At 38.7% G+C, this 20,351-nt stretch overlaps 1 protein-coding gene across 4 annotated transcripts in view; it reads left to right on the top strand.

Moving 5' to 3' along the window:
* ARHGEF26 (Rho guanine nucleotide exchange factor 26) overlaps positions 1–20,351 on the top strand; it is a 114,267-nt gene that overhangs the window by 8,081 nt on the left and 85,835 nt on the right. For all 4 annotated transcript variants that reach the window (XM_005286961.4, XM_005286962.4, XM_005286963.5 and 1 more), the window contains 2 exons: positions 11,433–11,489; positions 14,001–14,161. In XM_005286961.4, the coding sequence (XP_005287018.2) occupies positions 11,433–11,489; positions 14,001–14,161 (218 nt within the window). The remainder of the gene's footprint in view (positions 1–11,432; positions 11,490–14,000; positions 14,162–20,351) is intronic.

The raw sequence follows: 20,351 nt of genomic DNA, 5'->3' as shown, positions 1-20,351 counted from the left end.
GACTTGCAAACTTACATAATTTAAAAAAATGCAAATTAAAGGATGTGCTGAATGCTCACAATCCAGATAACAATTGCACATTTGCCATCTTAAGGGCCTGATCTTGCAATCACTTCCTATAGGACACAATGATTACTCCTCAGGCCTTGTCTATACCAGGATTTTAGCACTGGTGTAGCCACACCATGGTAGCCCACTAGAATAGCTAGAATTTACATTGGTGCAGTTTACCCTAGTTTGAAGCATCATGTTCAAAATACCCAGACTTGCTGGAAAAACTGGTTCCGATTCTAGTGGGGTGGACATGGAGTGGGGTGGACATGGCCCTATCTTTAGATTAAACTGAGTTCTGTGTGTTTGCACTTTTATTCTGTGCATGGGAGGGCTATGGACAATCTTTAGATCAGGACCATACACTGTGACTGAACTCTTTTTTTTTTCTTTTTTTTTCCTTTTCCTTTCTTTCACACAACCCTTGCATTTTACAAGAAGACCATGGAGGACTGGAGATTTACTCCCCTTGACACTCACTGTCCTAGAAAGTGGGTTGAGAAGCTCACTTTAACCTGAGAACTCTTGTCCTTTGCATGGACAGATAGCTCCTGACTTTCAAATTTGGAAAGGCCATGTGTTTAATAGTTCACAAATGCACACAGTTCCAGATACAACTGGACAGTTAGGAATTTAACCAGATGTCCTCACATGCAAATACTTGCATATACAATCTAGGTGCATACCATTGTGGTAACTGCACATGCAAATTGGGTGCTCAGTTACACATGGTTTTTTGCATGTGACCCTAGGCTTTTCTGGTGACCGCAATAAAGCTCTTTAGTTCCTGTGAGACTTTTCATAAGTCTAGAGGTTTGCCTGGATGCCTTTAGTCAACATTAGGGTTATCATACATCCGTATTTTTCCGGACATGTCCAGCTTTTTGGTTCTTAAATCGCCATCCGGGAGGAATTTTTAAATATCTAAAAACGTCTGGGATTTTGCCATTATTATTTTTCCCCAAAGAAGAGTTGATCATTCAAGAAAGAGAGTGAATGTTGATAACTCGAGAGAATGCCCACTTTTTCCCCCTAGCTCCCAGCGCTTGTGCTGCAAAACAGCTGTTTCGCGTGGCTGGGGGGGCAGAGGGGGAACGTGGTGCACTCAGGGGAGGAGGTGGGGCCAGGGCCAGGATTTGGGAAGGGTCCAATGGGGCAGGGAGAGGGCAGAGTTGGGGCGGGGACTTTAGGGAAGGGGTTGGAATGGGGGCGGGGAAGGGGAGGAGGTGGGGCAGGGCCGGGGGCACGCGAGCACCCACCGAGGCCGGGGAAAGTTGGCGCCTAGCCCTATGGTTCCAGACTGGTATGATCATTTTTCCATAGTGGCGATAGTGCAATGTCGACAATTTCAGTGTCTTTTCTGAGTTCGTACCATGCACAGTAGTCTTTCCTCAAGAGCTCCTTATTTGATATTTTATTTTACTACCCCCAAACACAATGCCAAAACGAAAGTGTAAATTCACTGGAGAACTAAAGACAAAATTACCGTGTTTTCGAAGTGTTAGAGAAGAATGGGAAGCTGAGTGCTTGGTATGTAGACCTGGTATTTACGTTCTCTGTGAAAAATAAAGGCACTAATGATTTACAAACTCACGTGGCCTCAGACAAGCACAAAAAAGCAGTTCGAGAAGAGAGCTCATCAACAAAATTGACAGATTATTTTGTAAAATCAGGCAGCAAATCAGAGGATGCTGTTACTGCTAGAACCAAGACAGAAGCAATTGTTATCTCTGTGCCCGCACCGCATTCTGTTGATGATGATCTGAAAACGTTTGAAGAAAATGACATAGTTTACTGTGGAGTTGCTACAGATGGAAGCAATCACGGTTAAGTGAAAATATTTCCAGTAATTATTCAGTATTTCGACTGGAAGAATGGCAGATTGAGGTCCAGAACATACCTAATGAGACTGCCGACACGATTGCTCATTACATAAAAGGAACACTTGAAAAAAAATGGTTTGTTCGAGAAGTGTATTGCATTTACAGGTGACAACTGCAATACAATGTTTGGAGGACTCCGGTGTGATGAAGATGGAAAGAATGTGTTTGCAAACTTAAAGAAGCTGTTGCAGAAGAGAACATTAATTGGTGTGGGTTGCCCAGCACACATTTTGAACAACTGTGTTCACCATGCAGCAGAAAAAATGAACGTTGACATTGAGAACATTATTTTTAAAATTTACCAGTACTTTCATATGTACACTGCCCAAACTGAGCGGCTGAAGGAGTAATGTGAGTTTGTTGATCTTGAATACAGAACGTGTCTTGCTATGAGAAAGCAGCTATGGCTGTCAATATTTCCAGGCATTACAAGGCTGATACAGATGTTTTTGGCATTGAAGTCATTCTTTCTGTCACAGGACAAACCACCCACAATGCTTAAGAATTAAGTGAGATTTACCTCTGGCACATGCATTCACTCATGAGTGTATTTCAAACTTGCATCCAAGAAATCGAAAGGGAAAGCAATTCTGTCATGGAAGTGCTGAAAAGTTTGAACTCGGTTCACACTATTCTTCTTGAACGCAAGACTCACAACTTTATGTCCCTGAAAGTTAAGGGACTAGTGGCACAAAAGTGCATGGAAGGAATTGAAGAAGTGTGTGACAAATTCTGTGCTGAAGTAGGTAATATGTACAGTAGATGCTTAGAATATTTGGAGAAGTGGCTTAGACCCCTGGAAGACGTCTCTTGTTTCAGGTGGATTACCCTGAGTGAGACCCCGAATTGGAGTGATGTGGAACCTTGTATCAAGTACCTGATCGATAAGGGAGTGCAAATTGATGATGTGAAGTGTTTTGATCAGGTCAGCAACCTGAAGAAGTTTACGGAAAGTTGCAACAGTGATGAAGAGTTCAGTAATTATTTGCTAGCACACCAGAAGTGGACCAAATATTTTGAGAAATCCAAAAACATTGAGTGTCATTCAGAACTGTTAAAGATTGCACAGTTCTTCTTTGCTATTCCTTCTCACAATGCAAATGTAGAGTGAATTTTTTCACTGATGCAAAGCCAGTGGACAAAGGAAAGGAACAACTTGAATGTTGAGTCGCTGAAAGGAATTCTACTTGTACAGTACAACTTCTTGTAAAGACTTTCATGCCTTCTTAAAGAGCAATCAATCACTGCTGAGAAAAATGCGATCTACAGAGAAGTAAGTGTGGGCACATGAGGAGAAAGAAAACTGAAGAACTGGTGAAAGGAAAGGACTCACTACATATAAAGACATACAGTAAACTTTAAATAATTAAATTTCACTTTTGAGGCCATATCACTTTTTCTTATATATATACTCAATATAGACAACATGTAATGCACACCATATATAACAGTATAATAACACATTAATACAACACAAGTTGGTAGATACTGGTGCAAATACCCCCTCCCAGTGGAGTGTCCTCTTTTTTTTTTGAATGTTCAAATATGGTAACCCTAGTCAACATTACCCTTCCCCCACATGTGCATCACACTTTACAACCCCCTCCCTTCCCCAAGGGGCTGCATTTCAGTGTGTTGTATGTAATGTGGTGACTTTTTGCTAAATATTATTTATTTTGCTGCATTTCTTTGCTGGTGCATTAAAAACAGTGACCAAAGAGTTCATGATTAATAATGAAATATGAAAGGAACAAATGTAGATGGTAAACCTGGGAATTCTAACCACTAGCCACAGGGATAGTTTCACATTCTTATGTTTTGTGAGATTACCAGACCAGTCTTTCTAATGCACATAATAGTTTTGCACCTCTTATGCAGAGATTCTTTACTTTTTATTAAACATATTGATGATTAATTCTCCTCGATTTTTGGAGGCATGGAAGAGGGAGAGCAAAAAATTATTATTTGCTGTTTGTATTGTTGATAGTACTTAAGAGCTCTAGTTATGTACCAGGAGCCCATTGTGCTAGGTGCTGTATAAACACAGCACAAAAAGGTGGTCTCTGCCCCAAAGAGCTTGCAATCTAAGTACGTTTATAGGCATTTCTGTGAATTTTCCACATGCTTTTGTATGGGTCGGAAGAAACTCCATGGAGGAGTATTGAAGAGTTTCCTTTTTATGATCCTATCAAAAGGATGAGGCTGAGTTTGCAGTGTCAGCAACGTATGCTGTGTCTGTCAAAGCAATGAGAGCATTCTAAATTTTCTTATACTGGTAAAAAAGAAAAGGCTCATGCTATTGGAGGAGCCTTCTATTTGTTTTTTTTGTAGGAATATAGTGAATTGGCTGCAGGAAAAACTCTTGACTTCACGTGGTAGAGGTTTGTTACTTATGTAAGAGCCTGTTTTTTGCTACTCTAAAGTGGATTAGTTAACAGTAGTAATCAGTATCCTTTTCACTTTGTTTGGCAGGTGGTTTATTTCTTTGACTCCCCTTCATTTCCCAGGAGTAACTCCAAAATGTAAGGGACAGTTTCTCTGATCTTCCCCTCGCCACTCTCACATGGTTGATTTCTGGGCATAGCTAGAGAGTTACAGACAAGCAAAGTTGCATCAGTTTAACTACAGGTGTTATTTTAATATCAGTTTAGTTAAATCAGTGCAGAAGGATGTGTGGCCACTCTTAAACTCATACAAACTTGGCTTGAAACAAATTTTAGCATATTTTAAGCAAAGATTTAAGTTAAACTGAAATAAGCCATTATAAATAAGTGTTTTGGCACTGATTTAAATGATTTTTAAACTGTTGTAAGTGAAACCAGTGCAAATTCTGTGCGTCGACAAGGAAGGGTAGTGGACACCCATCCTTATTGCAGTCTTTCATTCAGCATGCACAGTACTTCTTCCTCAGAAGTGACAGGAAACCAACTAAGATCCAGCTCTTTAAGTCAGCACCACGATATTACCAGCAACCCCTTGGAGGTGTTTATATGGGGAAAAAAGGAACAATAATGCTGAATTGGTAACTTCAGGATTTTCCAACTTTTATGTCTGGTGATAATAAGAAAAAGTTAGAAGTGCCACGATTTTGTACCAAATTTAATGCTCTAAATGCTGCTTTTTGTGGTTTTTGGATGATGTCTATGGAGTGGGAAAGTTTTTTGTTCATTGCATTCTTAAGCTATAACAACATCTTTTCTATATATGGAGTCAAAAAGGATTAGTTTGGATGTAAAATAAAGAGGCCACATGTTAAAAGGTCAAGTTGTGTGCCTTGACAACTTGAACTGCTGGCTGTTCACACCCTGAAGCACTAGCTGTTAAGATTCAATAAAATCCTACTTAGGCTGTAAATTTCGTAACAGCTGTCTTACTGATGTTGGCTCCTTTGCAGTTCCAGGTACTGTAATAGGAGTAGTTCTACCCTTATGTGCATTAGTTATAATGGGTTAAAGTCTTCATTAGTTTTGTACTATGGACGGCTATATAGATGCCTTTGTGATTATCAGAGTACCTTGTTTAAGTACTTAGAAGTTCGACTGACTTATCACACAGATTTCATTAACTGGCAATGTAACAATTTTTCTGTATGGATCAATTTAAAATGCAGTCAATGCAATAAAAGTTTTGTTAGTACTTAAAGAAAACTCCAGCAACACAGGTTCATATTTTTCTTTAGCAAATTGAGAATTTAAAGTAATTTTAGTTACAGTAGTATCTCTTCCAACAAATGAATATTGTGCAACAAAAGACAAATGTCTATATCTTTTCATTTGTGTAAATAATTAGGAGGCTGGAGGCAAAAGTTCACCTATTTCTTTGTTACATTCATGATGCTAGTGTGATAACCAAGCCTCGTCTCTCTCTCTCTCTCTCTCTCTCTCTCTAGTTCTGTGAGCCAGCTTCTTTAAAGTATTATTTTTCATTATTGGATACCTATTATTGAGTATAGCCTATTACAAAATAACTGCTTTTGAACATTTATTGGTAATTTGTAGTGGCACCAGACATAGCATAAAAAAAGTTTGATTTAAATTAGAGCTGAAATGCCATGTTTGTAGTTATTAATGGTCACCTTACATAACCTGTTTCATCCTTCACCCCCAGCACAGCAGACCTTGTACCAGGTTGTTTGCTTACCCTTCTTGACGTGATTTCATAAGGGGGGGGACAAAGGAGGGAGGGTAGTACTGGGTATTTGAAAACCAAGCATAGCTCCTGTGAGATGACACACACTGGGTCTCAAAGAGCCTATATTTTCAGTTCTGTGGCAAAGCTAGATGGTGCAGTGATGTATTAAAGAACTAAATGCGAGGTTGTCCAGTAAATCATGTCAAACTAGTAAATTTCACAACCTATAATGAGGGCAGGGAAATAAAGTGGGTGTAATAGATTATCTGAGCTATAAACATATAAAAAGGTGAAGAATAAAATGAATCTGGCATTTCTGAAAAGGTAACTTTAGACATGCAGAACTTGGCTAAACCAGCTATGCAGGCTTGGGCTGAGGCCAGCCTTTTCATTAGAACAAATATGAAACTGAAGGTAATGAGTCAGTTACTTAGGAGTTATAAGCAAAATCTTCCTGGACAGTATAATTAGTGATTTTAGTGTTCCCATCTTCTTGCCGCACATATGCATGTGAAAGTAACGTTGAGCTTTGAAGATTATTTTAAAGCTCTGAAATGTCATGGCATTTAAATCTGTCTTGTTCAGATTCCTTTTCAAGACCCACTTCTATCATGATGATGACTATAAGACATCATCTAACTAACAGTGAAGTAGAAGATCAGTTTGAGAAAGCGCTTGATATTATCTCTCTTCCCCTGCCCCAAATCTTCATTTGTCGTTTGTCATTTTAGATTCTGAGTTCTTTGTAGATAGGTTTGTCTTTCGCTATTCTTTTGGATAGTGCCATTTCAGACCATTGTAGGTGCTGTTGCTATATAGATAATAAAAAAGAAAATTACAGCTAATGGAGTGTATTAAAAAGGTTTGTTTCTCACTTCTCACTTTCCAATATTTTCCTCATTCAGTTATTTGATCACTTAACTATTTTGCCTAAGGCTACAGCCCTTTTACTGTTAATCACTCTGCTCGCTCTTTCTACCCATAAGCTAGATTTTGCAGAAAAAGATATTGCAGAATTAGAGAGGTTCAGAGAAGGGCAACAAGAAATGATCAGGGACATGGAAAAAAGAGATTGAAAAGACTGATTCATTACTCTAGAAAGCAGACTAATGAAAGGAGACATGATACAAGTATATAAAATAATGAATGATATAAAGAAGGTAGATCAGGAACTTCTGATTTCCCTGTTTCATTATATCAGAATAAGGAGACATTCAATGAAATTAAAAGGTAGCTAATTTAAAATTGATAAAAGGAAATACACATTTTGGCTTGCTACAGGAAATCATTGAGGCCAAAAACATAACAAGATTAATTTATATGGATATAAAGAATATCCAGATCTGTTTTCAAGATAAAAATGTTGGAAGAGATATTAAACCTCATGCTTCAGGGTTTGAGCCAACCTTTAACTACTAGGAGAACAGGATGAGGCCTAATGTCTGAGGTAGACATCCCACATTTACTTACTACAGGGTTCTTATACCTTCCTATGATGCATTTGATACTGGCTTCTGTTAGAGATAAGACAGTAGACTAGATGGATCTCAGATCTGATGGAGTTTGGCTATTCCTGTGTTTCTTAACTGGCTATGACCTGGGGAAGTCCTGCTCCCAGACTAGTGCGCAGCCTAAAACACCTTCTCCAGCAGATGCAGTGAAGCAGAAACTGAAATGGTGCTAGAATGTGAGCTAGACAATTGTACGGGTATGCCAACCCATGAGACTGCTAGCCAATTGGATCGCTAGTTAGCGTCTCAGTGGTCCCATCGCTTTCAGCCTATTGTTGCCAAAGCATCCCTGCCTCACTGCAAAGTGGAAATTGTATTGTCCTTCTGAGAGCACAGGAAGTAGTTCTGCACTCATTTTGGTCCCTGCCCTGCTCCCACTGAATTCAGAGAAGTTCTGCCATTGACTTCCGTGTGCACAGGACTGAACCACTTGCCAACAAGAGGAATTATCTTTGTGTTCATATACCCATATTTAGCAAAATAATTATAACACAACTGCAAATTTTGAAAAATTAATGCAGAAAATGCTATAGCACCATCACTGGAAACTTAGTCACTTGTATTAACAGGAATTATAATAGTGGCTCTAAAACTTTTGTACTGGTGACCCCTTTCACAGAGCAAGCCTCTGAGTGCAACCCCCCTTATAAATTAAAAATATTTTTTTATATATTTAACACCATTATAAATGCTGGAGGGAAAGCGGGGTTTGAGGTGGAGGGTGACAGCTCGCGACCCCCCCCCATGTAATAACCTTGCGACCCCCTGAGGGATCCCAACCCCCAGTTGGAGAACCCCTGAATTATAGAGATCTCTTGTAAACGTTCATAGGTACTTCCTGCCTCTGCACATTTTTAGCAAATATTCAACAGCATAAAAAAAAAGAAAAGAAAAGTGGCCCAACCTTTCCTAGTGATTCGTTTTATTCACTTTATGGTTGCTAATTAAAATAAAAAGCATACACATTCCATTTCACTAGTAAGGCATAGCGCGCTCTCCTGTTCACAGCTGATCCCCAGCTGCTTGTTGAGGGAAACATTCAGCTACAGCCCTTTATAATAACAAACACTTATAAAACACTTTTCATCTTCACAGACTTTTACAAATACTAAGAGCAGATCGTTTCTGTGGAGGTACAGGAAACTGTGGGTGTGTTTGGAGTGCACTCTGTTAACTGACCTTCCTTGCCAGCCCCAGGCCCCAGCCGTGAGTCCCAAGTGCAGATGGCTGACAGGGAGCATGCCTAGCAGGGAAAGAGGAGGTCCCAGTTGGACCCAGCCACTAGCTACATGCTGGCATTGGGGGGTCAGTACAGTTTATGGAAGAAGGTTATAAGTTCAAGTCTTGAGGCTGGAGGAATTTACACTTCAGAGCATTGGAATAACACCCTCCTCTCCAACCTCATCCCACACTGTTTATACACCTAATTCTTGTCTGGTCCCAGTAGTGTTTCCCTCCCAATATCTGATCCCTTGCTCCAAACCACAGTCATTATGAGCCCCACAAAATCTGGACATATGATCAGACCTGGTTTTCCCTTTGTCCCTCAGAATCGCATCTGCTCCCCCCCCCCATTATCGTCACAGTAGTCCTCCTACAGAAATTTGGTTTCCTTTCTTCCATATTCCAGCCTTCCTCCGTGTCTTTCTCCAGAAGACAGTGGCAGAGTGTTGTCCACACATAGTAATACTTTCAGACTCTCTGCTTACTTCTTCCACTCCCTGAGATAGCAGTGTGCAAAAAAACCCAACCTTGTCCGTTCTCTCCTGAGATTCCTCGTCTCTGTATATGGATCCTGGCCCAGAGAAGCGTTTAGTTCCAAACTCATTAACCAGCTATCTTCCTTTGGGAGGAAGAGTATCATTATGCCCACGTTGCAGACAGAGGAACTGAGACACAGAGAAAGGTGAAGTAATTTGCATGCACAGGCAAGGAGTCAGTGCCAGAACTGGGACTGAAACTCACTGTGACTTCCAGTCCAGTCTCACCTAGTCCAGTCTCAAGGGTTTTTCCCCCATTTTAAATTTACACTTTCATTGCAGAGGAACTGAAAAGACTAATTTTCCATTTCGTTTTCTAAATTGAGTTCATTATCTTACCTATATCTGAAATTGATTCATTATTATTTCTCAGGATTTTGAATAAAATCTGATTTTTTTTTTTTCGGTCCTTCATTTTTTAGATAATTTGTACCAAAGATCTCTTAGGACCAAGTTTACTCTCTGAACTTTATGGCCAGCATGCGTACATATGAAAACAAGTTGAGTCACTGGCTGAATGTAGCTATTGGCAGTAAGTCTAGAATACTTTCGAAATTCCATAGGCTGCCTCTGTGGTGAAGTAAATACTATGACCCATTATCAAGGAAGTAATAGAAGAAACAGAGACCCATTTAGGTGCATATTTACCCAGGTTTATAGCAAGCAATACCATGAGTGTGTATATTTCTGTCTCTGTTTAGATATTTCCTGCATCACGAGAACTGGAGAGAAATGATCTATTAACTTAGTTAACCCAAGCTGAAATCAGATTACTAATAGCAAGGAATTGTTTACTATTAGATCATAAAAATAAACATTCAATATTCTGCACTCTCACATAGTGTCCTGCATTTTCAGTTTCTTCTGATGCAGCGATTCTCAAACTGTGGGGTCATGTAGTAATATTTGTTGTCAGAAGGGGGTCATGGTGCAATGAAGTTTGAGAACCCCTGTTCTAATGATTCCCAAAGTTTAGCTCATAGTAGCACGATTGGTGAGACTGTCTATGATGCCTTAATATGGAAGGTTGATGTTTTTATTGATAAACACCAGGTTTAAATTGGATTTGTTTTGTTTGTTTTTTAAAAGGGGTTATTGAAATATTTTACTTGTGAAAAAAATTAGACATTCATATAGGCCCACGTTTTCAAACTTTGCTGACTAAAGTCAGGTTTCTTAGTCTGTATTTAGACATCTAATTAGATGTGGCTTGATTTTTCAGAGGTGGGTTCATGCTAAAGCCTGGAAATTTGCACGCAAACTGCAGATATGAAATATGCCAGTTTGCATATTCAAATATGCCTGATCTTATTAAAATAACGAACCCAAATTGCATATATGCAGCACAAAAGCACATCACTGTTTGTTATATCATCCCCATTCCAATGATATTCCACCTTCCTCTTTGACTTTCAGCACCTTGTATGTCATTTCACCCCTACGTCTTTTCTACATATAATTTCAGAGGGGGAGGTAGAGAAAGAAAAAGTTGATGATGATGATTTAACTTTAGATTAGACTTGTGGGCTATGAAAGAGACTGAAGGGAGGAGGGAGAATGAATGGTGCAGAGCTTAAAAGGGTTGTGATGGGGCTGTGAAGGGTAGAATGTAGTGGGGGAGGCTGGGGCTGGGAGACAGAATTAGAGGGGATAGGCAGGAGTTGAGACTGAGTGACTGGGGAGCAGGGTGGGGAGGAGTGGGAAAGGTGAGACCAGGCGAAATTATAAATTTAATGTCCACTTCAAGTGAATTTGTGATGTTGGGTTCTTTACCATATGATATGTATAGGGCTCCTCCAGCATCAAATTTTAGTCAATGAACAATCTCTCTAAAAAGGTCCTGGAGTGAGAGAGAAAATATTTAGGGACAAATTTTCAAGTAGGCCTCAGAAATTGCATTCAGGTATGTTTTGTGTGTATGTAAGTTAAGTAATTTAATTTTAAAAATAAACATCTTCATGCTCAAATACTTGTGTGTGCAAAATCTGCAATTTAATTTTTAGCACAAAACTTGAATCGTTGTTTACTTGGATATTGTATAATGTAAAAGAAACTGTTTTCCATAAGGATATTAAATATTAAAATTTGTCTTTCAGGTGAAAAAGAATGGACTGTCTCAGACGATCAGTCAGGAGGAAAGAAAGAGGCAAGAGGTATTCTTTAAGTAATAAATTTTTAATTGTTGATTATTTAGTAATACAGCATGCCTGATTTGATATTTTGTGCACTTCCTTTATGTACCTGTCCATAAGGGGGACAACTCTAGTTGCATCCTAGTTCCATTCTCTGCTGCCCTATAAACTGAGCTGGATTTTCTCCCTCCCTCCCTCCTTTGTCATCACCAAGGGACAGTGAAACCAACTGGATCTCCCTAGCATGTGAGTCTCCAGCTTGGTAGCTGGGATGACCCCCGTGCGCTCTTGGTGGTGTGGTTGAGGCAGGCTGTACGCCAGTGAACTCTAGCTGATGGATGATTCCCTAGAGATCATAGCCAGTCAGCTCCTCTGCACTATGCTGGGGCAAGCATGGAACCAGCTCCAGAATCAGAGCTGCAGCTAGCGCCTTGTGTGTTATCCCTTCCACCCTCTAGCAGAGAATATAGGCCATTATCTCTAGATTGTGTACACAAGATTTATAACCGTCTCCTTCTCTGCAACTCCTCCGTCCCCTTGGATTTCTTGTCTGCTCTCTGTCGGATTTTGATGTATTTCATTATTTATGGATGAGGAGAATCCCAAGAGACATGACACGTCACTGAACAAGCCAGAGATTCTCCTTCTGCCTGTTGTCATTTTAGTGGACACTTGTGCTACACCCTCTGGGGTTTTTTTTCGCTTTTGGGCCTGGGAGAGGGGCCTCCTTTTCATCCCTTTGAATTCCTCAGGAGCCATCACTCCAGCTTCCCTGAAGTCAGATCTACATATACTTCCTCAGAGAGAGCAAGTCCTTTGTGCCTTTCAGGTTTAGAGCCTTTAGATTTAGCCAAAAGATGGCTTGCAAGCCTCAGGTTTTTGTGTTTTAGTGCTAGTGTTTCAGTAGAGGCAGCTTTTACAGGAATGGAAAAGAAGTAATCATAGGATGCAGCTATGCCTGCAGTTGGTGTTTGTACACCATTCTCATTGTGTGTATAGTTTAAACTTAAAAGCCTATTTGTTAGGTAAATTTCTATAACACACCATCAATATGGAAACTTTGGAAAAATTTATTTGTTTGCTACAGTTGGGTGGGGTTTAACAGGAACAAGATTTTAAACTGAGGCACCACCTATAACTGTGATTAAAGTTAATATGCTAAGTCTTTGTGTATATTGTGTCCAAAGGAAATACTTCTATAATTATGATGCTCTAAATAGTAATACTTTTTAATACATTCACTTCCCTTCAAACTATCATCGTTTTAATCTTGAATTCATGTACTTCTGCAAACTACATAAAACTGCAGTTCATGCCTGTTTGTTAATATTTTCATGAAGCACTCATTGTCTATTGTGATACAGACATCTGCTCATGCTGATGCAATGCAAATCAAGTCTATCAGACTTTTTTTCATAGAAAATCTCCTAAGTTGACTATAAAGTAGTAATTGGTAAATATGATCTCAATCTTTCTCTCTCCATTTCTGTTTACTGTTATTACTGCATATGTGAGCCTAAGATTATCTTGATTTGTTCTGTCTGTCATGCTAAGTGTTTTGGGTATAAAGTGGTATTATACCAAAACTTGTTTGCACTTGCAGTCATCACATAGCAGATATTAATAGCAAATTGGCTTTAGTTCTGACTTTCAAACACACTAGTATGGCCTTGCAATTCTCAAACTGGACGAAGTCAATGAGGGCTCTCATAAAAATCAGAAACAAAGAAGCTCCTCAATAATACAGCGAAGGCTAGGCTCGTGTGTTCCCCTATGTACAAAAATGCACAGATCAGAACAAATTAGTCATGGAACTCTGCAGCTCTCTTTAGGCGAATCCTGTCCTGGTGAGTGCAGCTGGAGGAAACGCAATGTAGCCAGGGTGAAGTTAGAAATACATGTGGTGAGCAAAGGAAAATGGCCAGAATGCTGTATTCAGACACCCATTGCCCCCTACATCAGCCATATAAGTATAGCTGACCAGCTGCCATAGGCCGGCTAGCATCTGGCTATGTTCTGTAGACCTCTGGGGTGGAGGGATACAGCAGTCTGGGATATAATGTTGTTTTAAGTGTCATTAACTTTATACATCTCCCTGTACTAAGACATGCACTTTTACAAGGATCATGCTGTTTAATGCAGCTGTTATATGGCTCCTGAAGCGTTCCTGGTCACATCCCTTTTTGTTCTGAGTCTGCTGGCTATACAGGTATCTTGTGGAGAGAACCGAGAATGGCTAGCCGTGGGGAGGGGACATCCCCCCACAGTCTGGCACCTGAGGCGGCCTCATGGTAAGGCCAGCCTTGCAGTATAGACATACCCTTTGTCTATTAGTCAGATTTGAAAAGGCTGCATCTTATCTTTCTTTTTTTTGGCAGTACTCCATTTTACATCTAAAAGTAACAGTAGTCACAAAATTTAAACTTGTATTGGCAAACTTAGTCTGGATGATAAATTCTTCTCTTGTAATTTATACCATAACTCATCCAAAACAAAACAGTTGATTGTAAGTCTGTTTTTCCTACCGTGCAGGCTATATTTGAAGTAATATCATCTGAACATTCATACTTGCTGAGCTTGGAGATTCTGATCCGGATGTTTAAAAATTCCAAAGAACTGAGTTTAACAATGACCAAAACAGAAAACCACCATCTTTTCTCCAATATTGCTGATGTCTGTGAAGCGAGCAAAAAGTAAGTGTATTGTAAAGGACAAAACCCTTTTTTATTTTCATGAAATTCTGAGAGTGGTTGTTACCAGCAGAAATAAATTACTATGTGCACTATATTTCATTACTTTAGTAGGGAGCATCTTTACTTGATTTTTGTAATAATAGCAAGAAAAAAACAAATCTATTTTTCATTAAAACCAAATGGTCTCCAATGACAAATACAAAAGGTTGACATTTTATGCTTTAAAAAGAAAAAAAAGACTAATGCATTCAGATGATAGATGGTCCCGTCATATTTTAAAATAGTAAAATACATTTTGCAGCAGTTCAGAATAAGTAAAATACAATAACTAAAGCCTAAAATTGTGGTACTTCAGTTACCTTTTTAATGATTGACAAGGAAATGAAGTTGTTCATTGTTTAAAAACAACAAAATACGTTTGAGAAGATGGATTCCATAATAGGTGTTGTCGAGTTATGGTATGTCACCAGTTATTAGCAACAGATTTATTGTTGCCTTACTATAACTCTGTGCCAAGAGGAAAAATGAGCTACTAAATAATACATTAAAACTTAATGGAAATCATTTTGGGAAGATGTCAAAATGGGGGTTAATCTTCTTGAATATTTTAAGGCATTAAATAAACATTCTTGTTTTTTAAAAAGGAGATAAAACTTTTGAAGTACTTAGAAATGTGAAATAAGAAATATCATGAGTGTAATTAAGTCAAACCAAAACAGCAGAAAAATATTTCAATGATTCTTTTTCCGTGAATTGAAGAGGTGCTGCAGAAATGACTTCCATATTTATCTTGCTTATATAGAACACATACAAATATGTGTGTTTGGGTGGAGGAGGAGGGAGATTTTTTGTTTGTTTGTTCATTCTTTAGTTCTTGGTCCAAATTTTGTCCTCATTAATCCCAGTCCTGCATGGAATGAAATGAAATCAGTACCAAATTAGTCCCTTTGTCTTTTGAGGTTGCCAAGAAGATTGATGACAAAACAGTGTACTATGGAGTTGGAAATGAATGCATAGCTATCGTTCTTTTTTCTATTAAACAATACATTTTCTTTTTTGCATTGTTTACATGGTTTGGGGGCATGTATTGTGGGTCAGAATTTGAAAATCAGTATGCTACAGGTAAATTAGCCTCATTTTACAACTTGAAATTCAATATAATTACTCTTTCCTTTTGTACCTAAAGCTCTGAAATCAAGTAGGCTCTTCTGAATAAAGTGTAGAATTTTTATCAGACTCCTTTCACTTTTTTTTATTTCTGTACAAGCACCATATCCTCAAATCTGGTTTTCATCCAGACAAGTTTTTGGAGTTTTGACTCTTTCTGTCTAATTCTTTTTACCAAATCGATGTCCAGCTATATTATAAATATTTTTCTATCCAGCTACAGCTTTCTGGAAATTAACATTAAATGCAAATACTGAATATTAGTTTTAAAACTTTTATTTTGTATTTATTTTTTCAATAAATTTGAAGGAAATAACATGATACTAAAGAGCAAAGTACTGTGATAGAATGAACTGTATAAGAAGAAAGATACTGCTTTAAATAACAATTAAACTCCCATTTAGGACCCAAACCTATAAGATGCTGAGTGCCTTCAGCTCCTGTTAACTTCAGTGGGAGTTGAAGATACTTAGCACCTCTCAGGATTATGCCCTTAATCTTCCATTGTAGAAGCTCAGAATTATAACTTGGGCTTTACAACTAATCACTGCCTGATATTATACCTCTCAGGATTATGCCCTTAATCTTCCATTCTAGAAGCCCAGAATTATAACTTGGGTTTTACAACTCATCACTGCCTGATATTATACTGGTATGAAGTGATAAGAGAAAAAAGACCTCTTTCTATCCCTGGAAGGTCAAAGCATTTGAAGGGAATAGAAGAAGATTTTTGAATACTATTCCTACCTGCTGTCCTTTTGAGATTTGTTTCATATGGCTTCCCCACTGACTTCACTGAACTATTTGCAGTGTATAAAGTTTGCAGAATCAGGCACTTGGATTCTTCATTTGTGGGATATCAAATGTCATTTTCAATTCTTGAAGTCTCTTCTAACAGGAAACCTTTTTGCAGAAATAATCTGACCATATTCCTTTCTTTTTTAAAGTAGAGTTTAGTTGTTACAGACAATATCATAGGTGTGCATGGTGCGTTACAGACAACTAAAATAATTCCAAGCCTCATGGAGTTTTTAATCTGAAATAGGATAAAAGGGATGACAGTAATGGAGAGTGAAGAAGGGGGAAAGAAGTTGTGAATTACAGTAGTAAGAAGATAATCTTATGTGTAATTGCATCTTGTTAGTGCCATTTTTTTTCTTTAATACATTAAACATTTGGGATGCTGTCCAGAGTGAAACTATCAATGGAAACAAGCATCAGATGGGTAACTAAAAAAACTGATAGTAAAAAAAAATGTTTTTTGACAACATGCAGAAGCCTATTTCCAATATTTTTTCAGGATTCAGACAACTTTTCCGTTGGGTTAAATGGACTTTGTTATTCAAACCAGCAAATCTGGTTGCTACTTGCTTTAATTGAAAGAGAAACTGAAACAGATCCTGCCTCCTTTGTGCTACTATAGCAATCTTTACCTGGAATAATGGCCCCTTGGGGGCTGGTGAAAGCCAGTGCAATGGACCTTTGGGTGGAGATGGGCAAGTGGCATAATGTCAGTTCTGGCACCTCTTTCAATATGCACAAAGTGTAGCTCTTGAAGATTGAGTCCTCTGCTTTCAAGCCAGAGGAACCATGTTTCGTGACTGTCACCCGAAATTCCATAGCTTGGATTTTACCAGTCTGAAAATCTAACTTTAAAAAAAAAAATCTATTTTAGAGAGCGACTCCTTTAGTGAAGCAGTCCCATGATATGGATTGTATTTTCTGTATATTCTTGATGTGCAGCTTCTTGGGATTGTTGATCTTGCATCGTCAGGGTCCTACCATAATATTTGCAGGACCTAGGCTGTATCTTGAACAGGCTTTTATTCTGAGAGATACCTTTGTTCTTGTTAGCTTTTTCTAATGCTTTCCTCACCATAGTACTTGTAAAATAAACAGCAGAGAATTGTTTGCTTTTGTGGCTGTAGTGACTAGATGAGAAAATGCTTGAATGGAACTGGTCAGAAGTGTGTCTTGACAATTATTTAGATTTAATAGAATGTATTCTTAATTAAATGCCAGTTGTTGTTAATCAATTTGGGAAACTGACATACAGTAGCTAGAGGGGAGGAGTATATAAATATGTCTAAATATGTTAGAACACTGCATCTCTAGGGTACAGTGGTCTGTGCTATCCAGTACAACTACAGGGGTCTTGTCTACATCCATTACAACTTCCAGTTCTGGACAGGTGAAGAATTGTCTGCTATTTCCAAGGAAGTATGCAAAAACATATTGCTTAGCAGTTCACTTCAAATTCAGGAGAACATGAAACACTGTTTTAACACATTCTAATTAGGCAGGTGGTGATAGATGCCCAGAAATGGGGGGAAATTGAAAATATAAGTTAATGTACTCTTAAAATTACCTGTTGGATTTAAAACACATTTGTTTTTATTATTAAACAGTTTATAACCAAAAATTGGAAAATAAAACAGCGAATCTAGGCTTTGAGGATTTTTAAACTAATTTTAATGAGAGTCTATTGAACTGTCCTAAATTCAGCAACAGTTTAATAGTTGTCCTCAAATACTGGCTCTTGCAATCAGTGAGTCACTTTAATCAGTGAGTCACTGTTTACCTTTTGTTGAATGCTCATTGTACAACATTCCATTTCATGTGGTTATCTTTTTGGTAAAGTGCATAGTCACCCTACTGTTCTTGAACAGTGTCTGTGTATGCCATAGCATCTGTCTACAGAAAGCTGCATTGTCTTTGGAAAGGAACTTTCTTGGATAGACAGTTACCAGAGAGAGAAAGAAGTGCTAGATAAGCAGAGCTCATATAAAAACGATGGGTTTGCAGATCTTTAAATGGTTGCTAACATTGTGAAATTAATTTTGTTTCTTTTTTAGCCAGCTGTTCTAACTTTTATTTGTATTTATATTGAGACTTTTTTTTCCACTCATTTTCTTGTACTCTAAAAATGTCAGCATGTAATTTTTTCATGGCGTGTGTATGCATATGCTACACTTGTAGGTACATATGTAATTCTCAATCCAATTAATTTCTATGGGGTTGTATTACTATAGTTTGTGCATTGTCCACAGTTTGGTGAGTGGGTACTACACTGGCTGACAGGCCTGAATTGCTATGTCCCAAATAAGTAAAAGAAATTAAAGCTTTTGCTGACTTTTCTCTTTTCTCTCCCTGGTTTCTAATGTGAAAGTCAGCAAACTGGATGAAGGATTCACACAAAAAGGCCCCTCTCACCTTGCAGTCTTTAATGTATTGATCCTCACAACACCGATCTGAGATAGGGATTAGTACTCCTATTTTACAGATGGGAAACTGAGACACAGAGGCACTACGTGCCTTGCCCAAGGTCATACAGGAAGGCTATGGCAGAGCTGGGAACTGAACCCAGGTTTCCCGAATCTCAGGCTAGCACCTCAACCACAGACCATCCTCCCACGTTTGCATTTGCTACCTTTTCCCTCTTCTTCTGTCCTTCATTTTGTATGTAGAAATTGCTATGGCTTGAATTTCTTCAGCATTTAAGGCTGCAGAGTTTGTAGGTCGTATGGGGGAGAGACTCTCCCCACTCACCCTAGTGGATCTTATAACTTCTGCAGGCTCCTAGCCCCATTGACCTCACTTCCTGCTTTCTCATTTATTTCAAGCATCCCAGTGAATTTTATGTGTGGTAGTATAGTTTCATATCCCCCAAGGTTGTGCTGTAGTATGATTTTATTTCTTAAAGTTTGAAAATGGAAGTGGCTAATGTACATCAAGCACAATCTGGATTTTGGCTTAAATATAAGATGTGAGTGGACAAAATGATTTGAGAAAGCATGCTGCTGCCATAAGCTTAATAACTTTTTGATTGGAATGAGTCTGTACACTTCAATATTTGGATTAATTTCCCCATAAAGCACAACACAGATATAGCATCTCTTTTCTAGTGATGTCTTAGTTTTACTCAATTTGTGGTAAATGGCACAAGTATGTTTAAAAGTTTCTTGTCCCAAGCTGGGTAGGGTTAGATTCTGATATCCTTACTTCCAGGGCCAGCTCCAGGCACCAGCCTGGCAAGCAGGTGCTTGGGGCGGCCGCTCCGGAGAGGGGCGGCACGTCCAGATATTCGGCGGCAATTCGGCGGACGGTCCCTCACTCCTGCTGGGAGCAAAGGACCTCCCGCCGAATTGCTGCCGCAGATCGTGATCGCGGCTTTTTTTTTTTTTTTGGCTGCTTGGGGCGGCCAAAACCCTGGAGCCGGCCCTGCTTACTTCACAAGTAGTCCCAATGGAGCCAACAGGGTAAGGAGCATCCTGACTAAGGATGTGAAAATCTGGCCCACAAAGATTGAATGTTTTGGTCTGAATTAGAACCCAGAGCCTGTCTAGGTAAGTCTTTTAGTCTAACGGCTTAGAGTGCGCTCACATTTGTGACTGATTGTTTTAGCCTCGTTAAATAATACTGGATTCTAGTGAATTAGTAGTTTTATTAGTAAGGGTCTTGCAAATGAAAAAATGCCCCACCATTTATGGCTGATAATGGAATCTTTCATCTCTAGGTAACTGATCTGCAAGTCCCCAGGTTGACAATTCTGAAAACCAATATTGTCTGATGATTGTTTGGTAGAATAATATGCGTTGGTTATCTCTGTCTAGTTCTTAATGGACGGGTGTTCATGTTACAAAAACACACTTGCAATAGGTAGTAATTGGCCCCTGTTTTTGTTAGCTTAATACATAGCAACGATTTAGTTAGAAACTTTCCTTTCCCTATGGACCATTCCTGTAGGGCACAGCATACTGGCATATCAGTGATCAAGTGTCCACTGGGATCCAGTGTTAATCATCAGCTTTTCTTATAACTAAATTCACTTAAACCATTTTAAATGAGAATTTTAAAGTAGTAGAAGGAAAACTAAAGTTTTTATTGGAATCTTTCTAATTCTTTTAAATAATTGTCTTCAAAGTAACTGGGGCGGGGGGGGAACAATGGAAAATAACAAACTGGCCTAAAATTATTTATATCTACTTGTCTGGAAAATCTAGTTAGTGGCTCAAGAACTTTT

The sequence above is a fragment of the Chrysemys picta genome, chromosome 9 (genome assembly GCF_011386835.1).
Source record: "Chrysemys picta bellii isolate R12L10 chromosome 9, ASM1138683v2, whole genome shotgun sequence".
Lineage (NCBI taxonomy): Eukaryota > Metazoa > Chordata > Testudines > Emydidae > Chrysemys > Chrysemys picta.
Note: the sequence above shows the minus strand (reverse complement) of the source record. Positions and strands in the feature narration are given on the sequence as shown.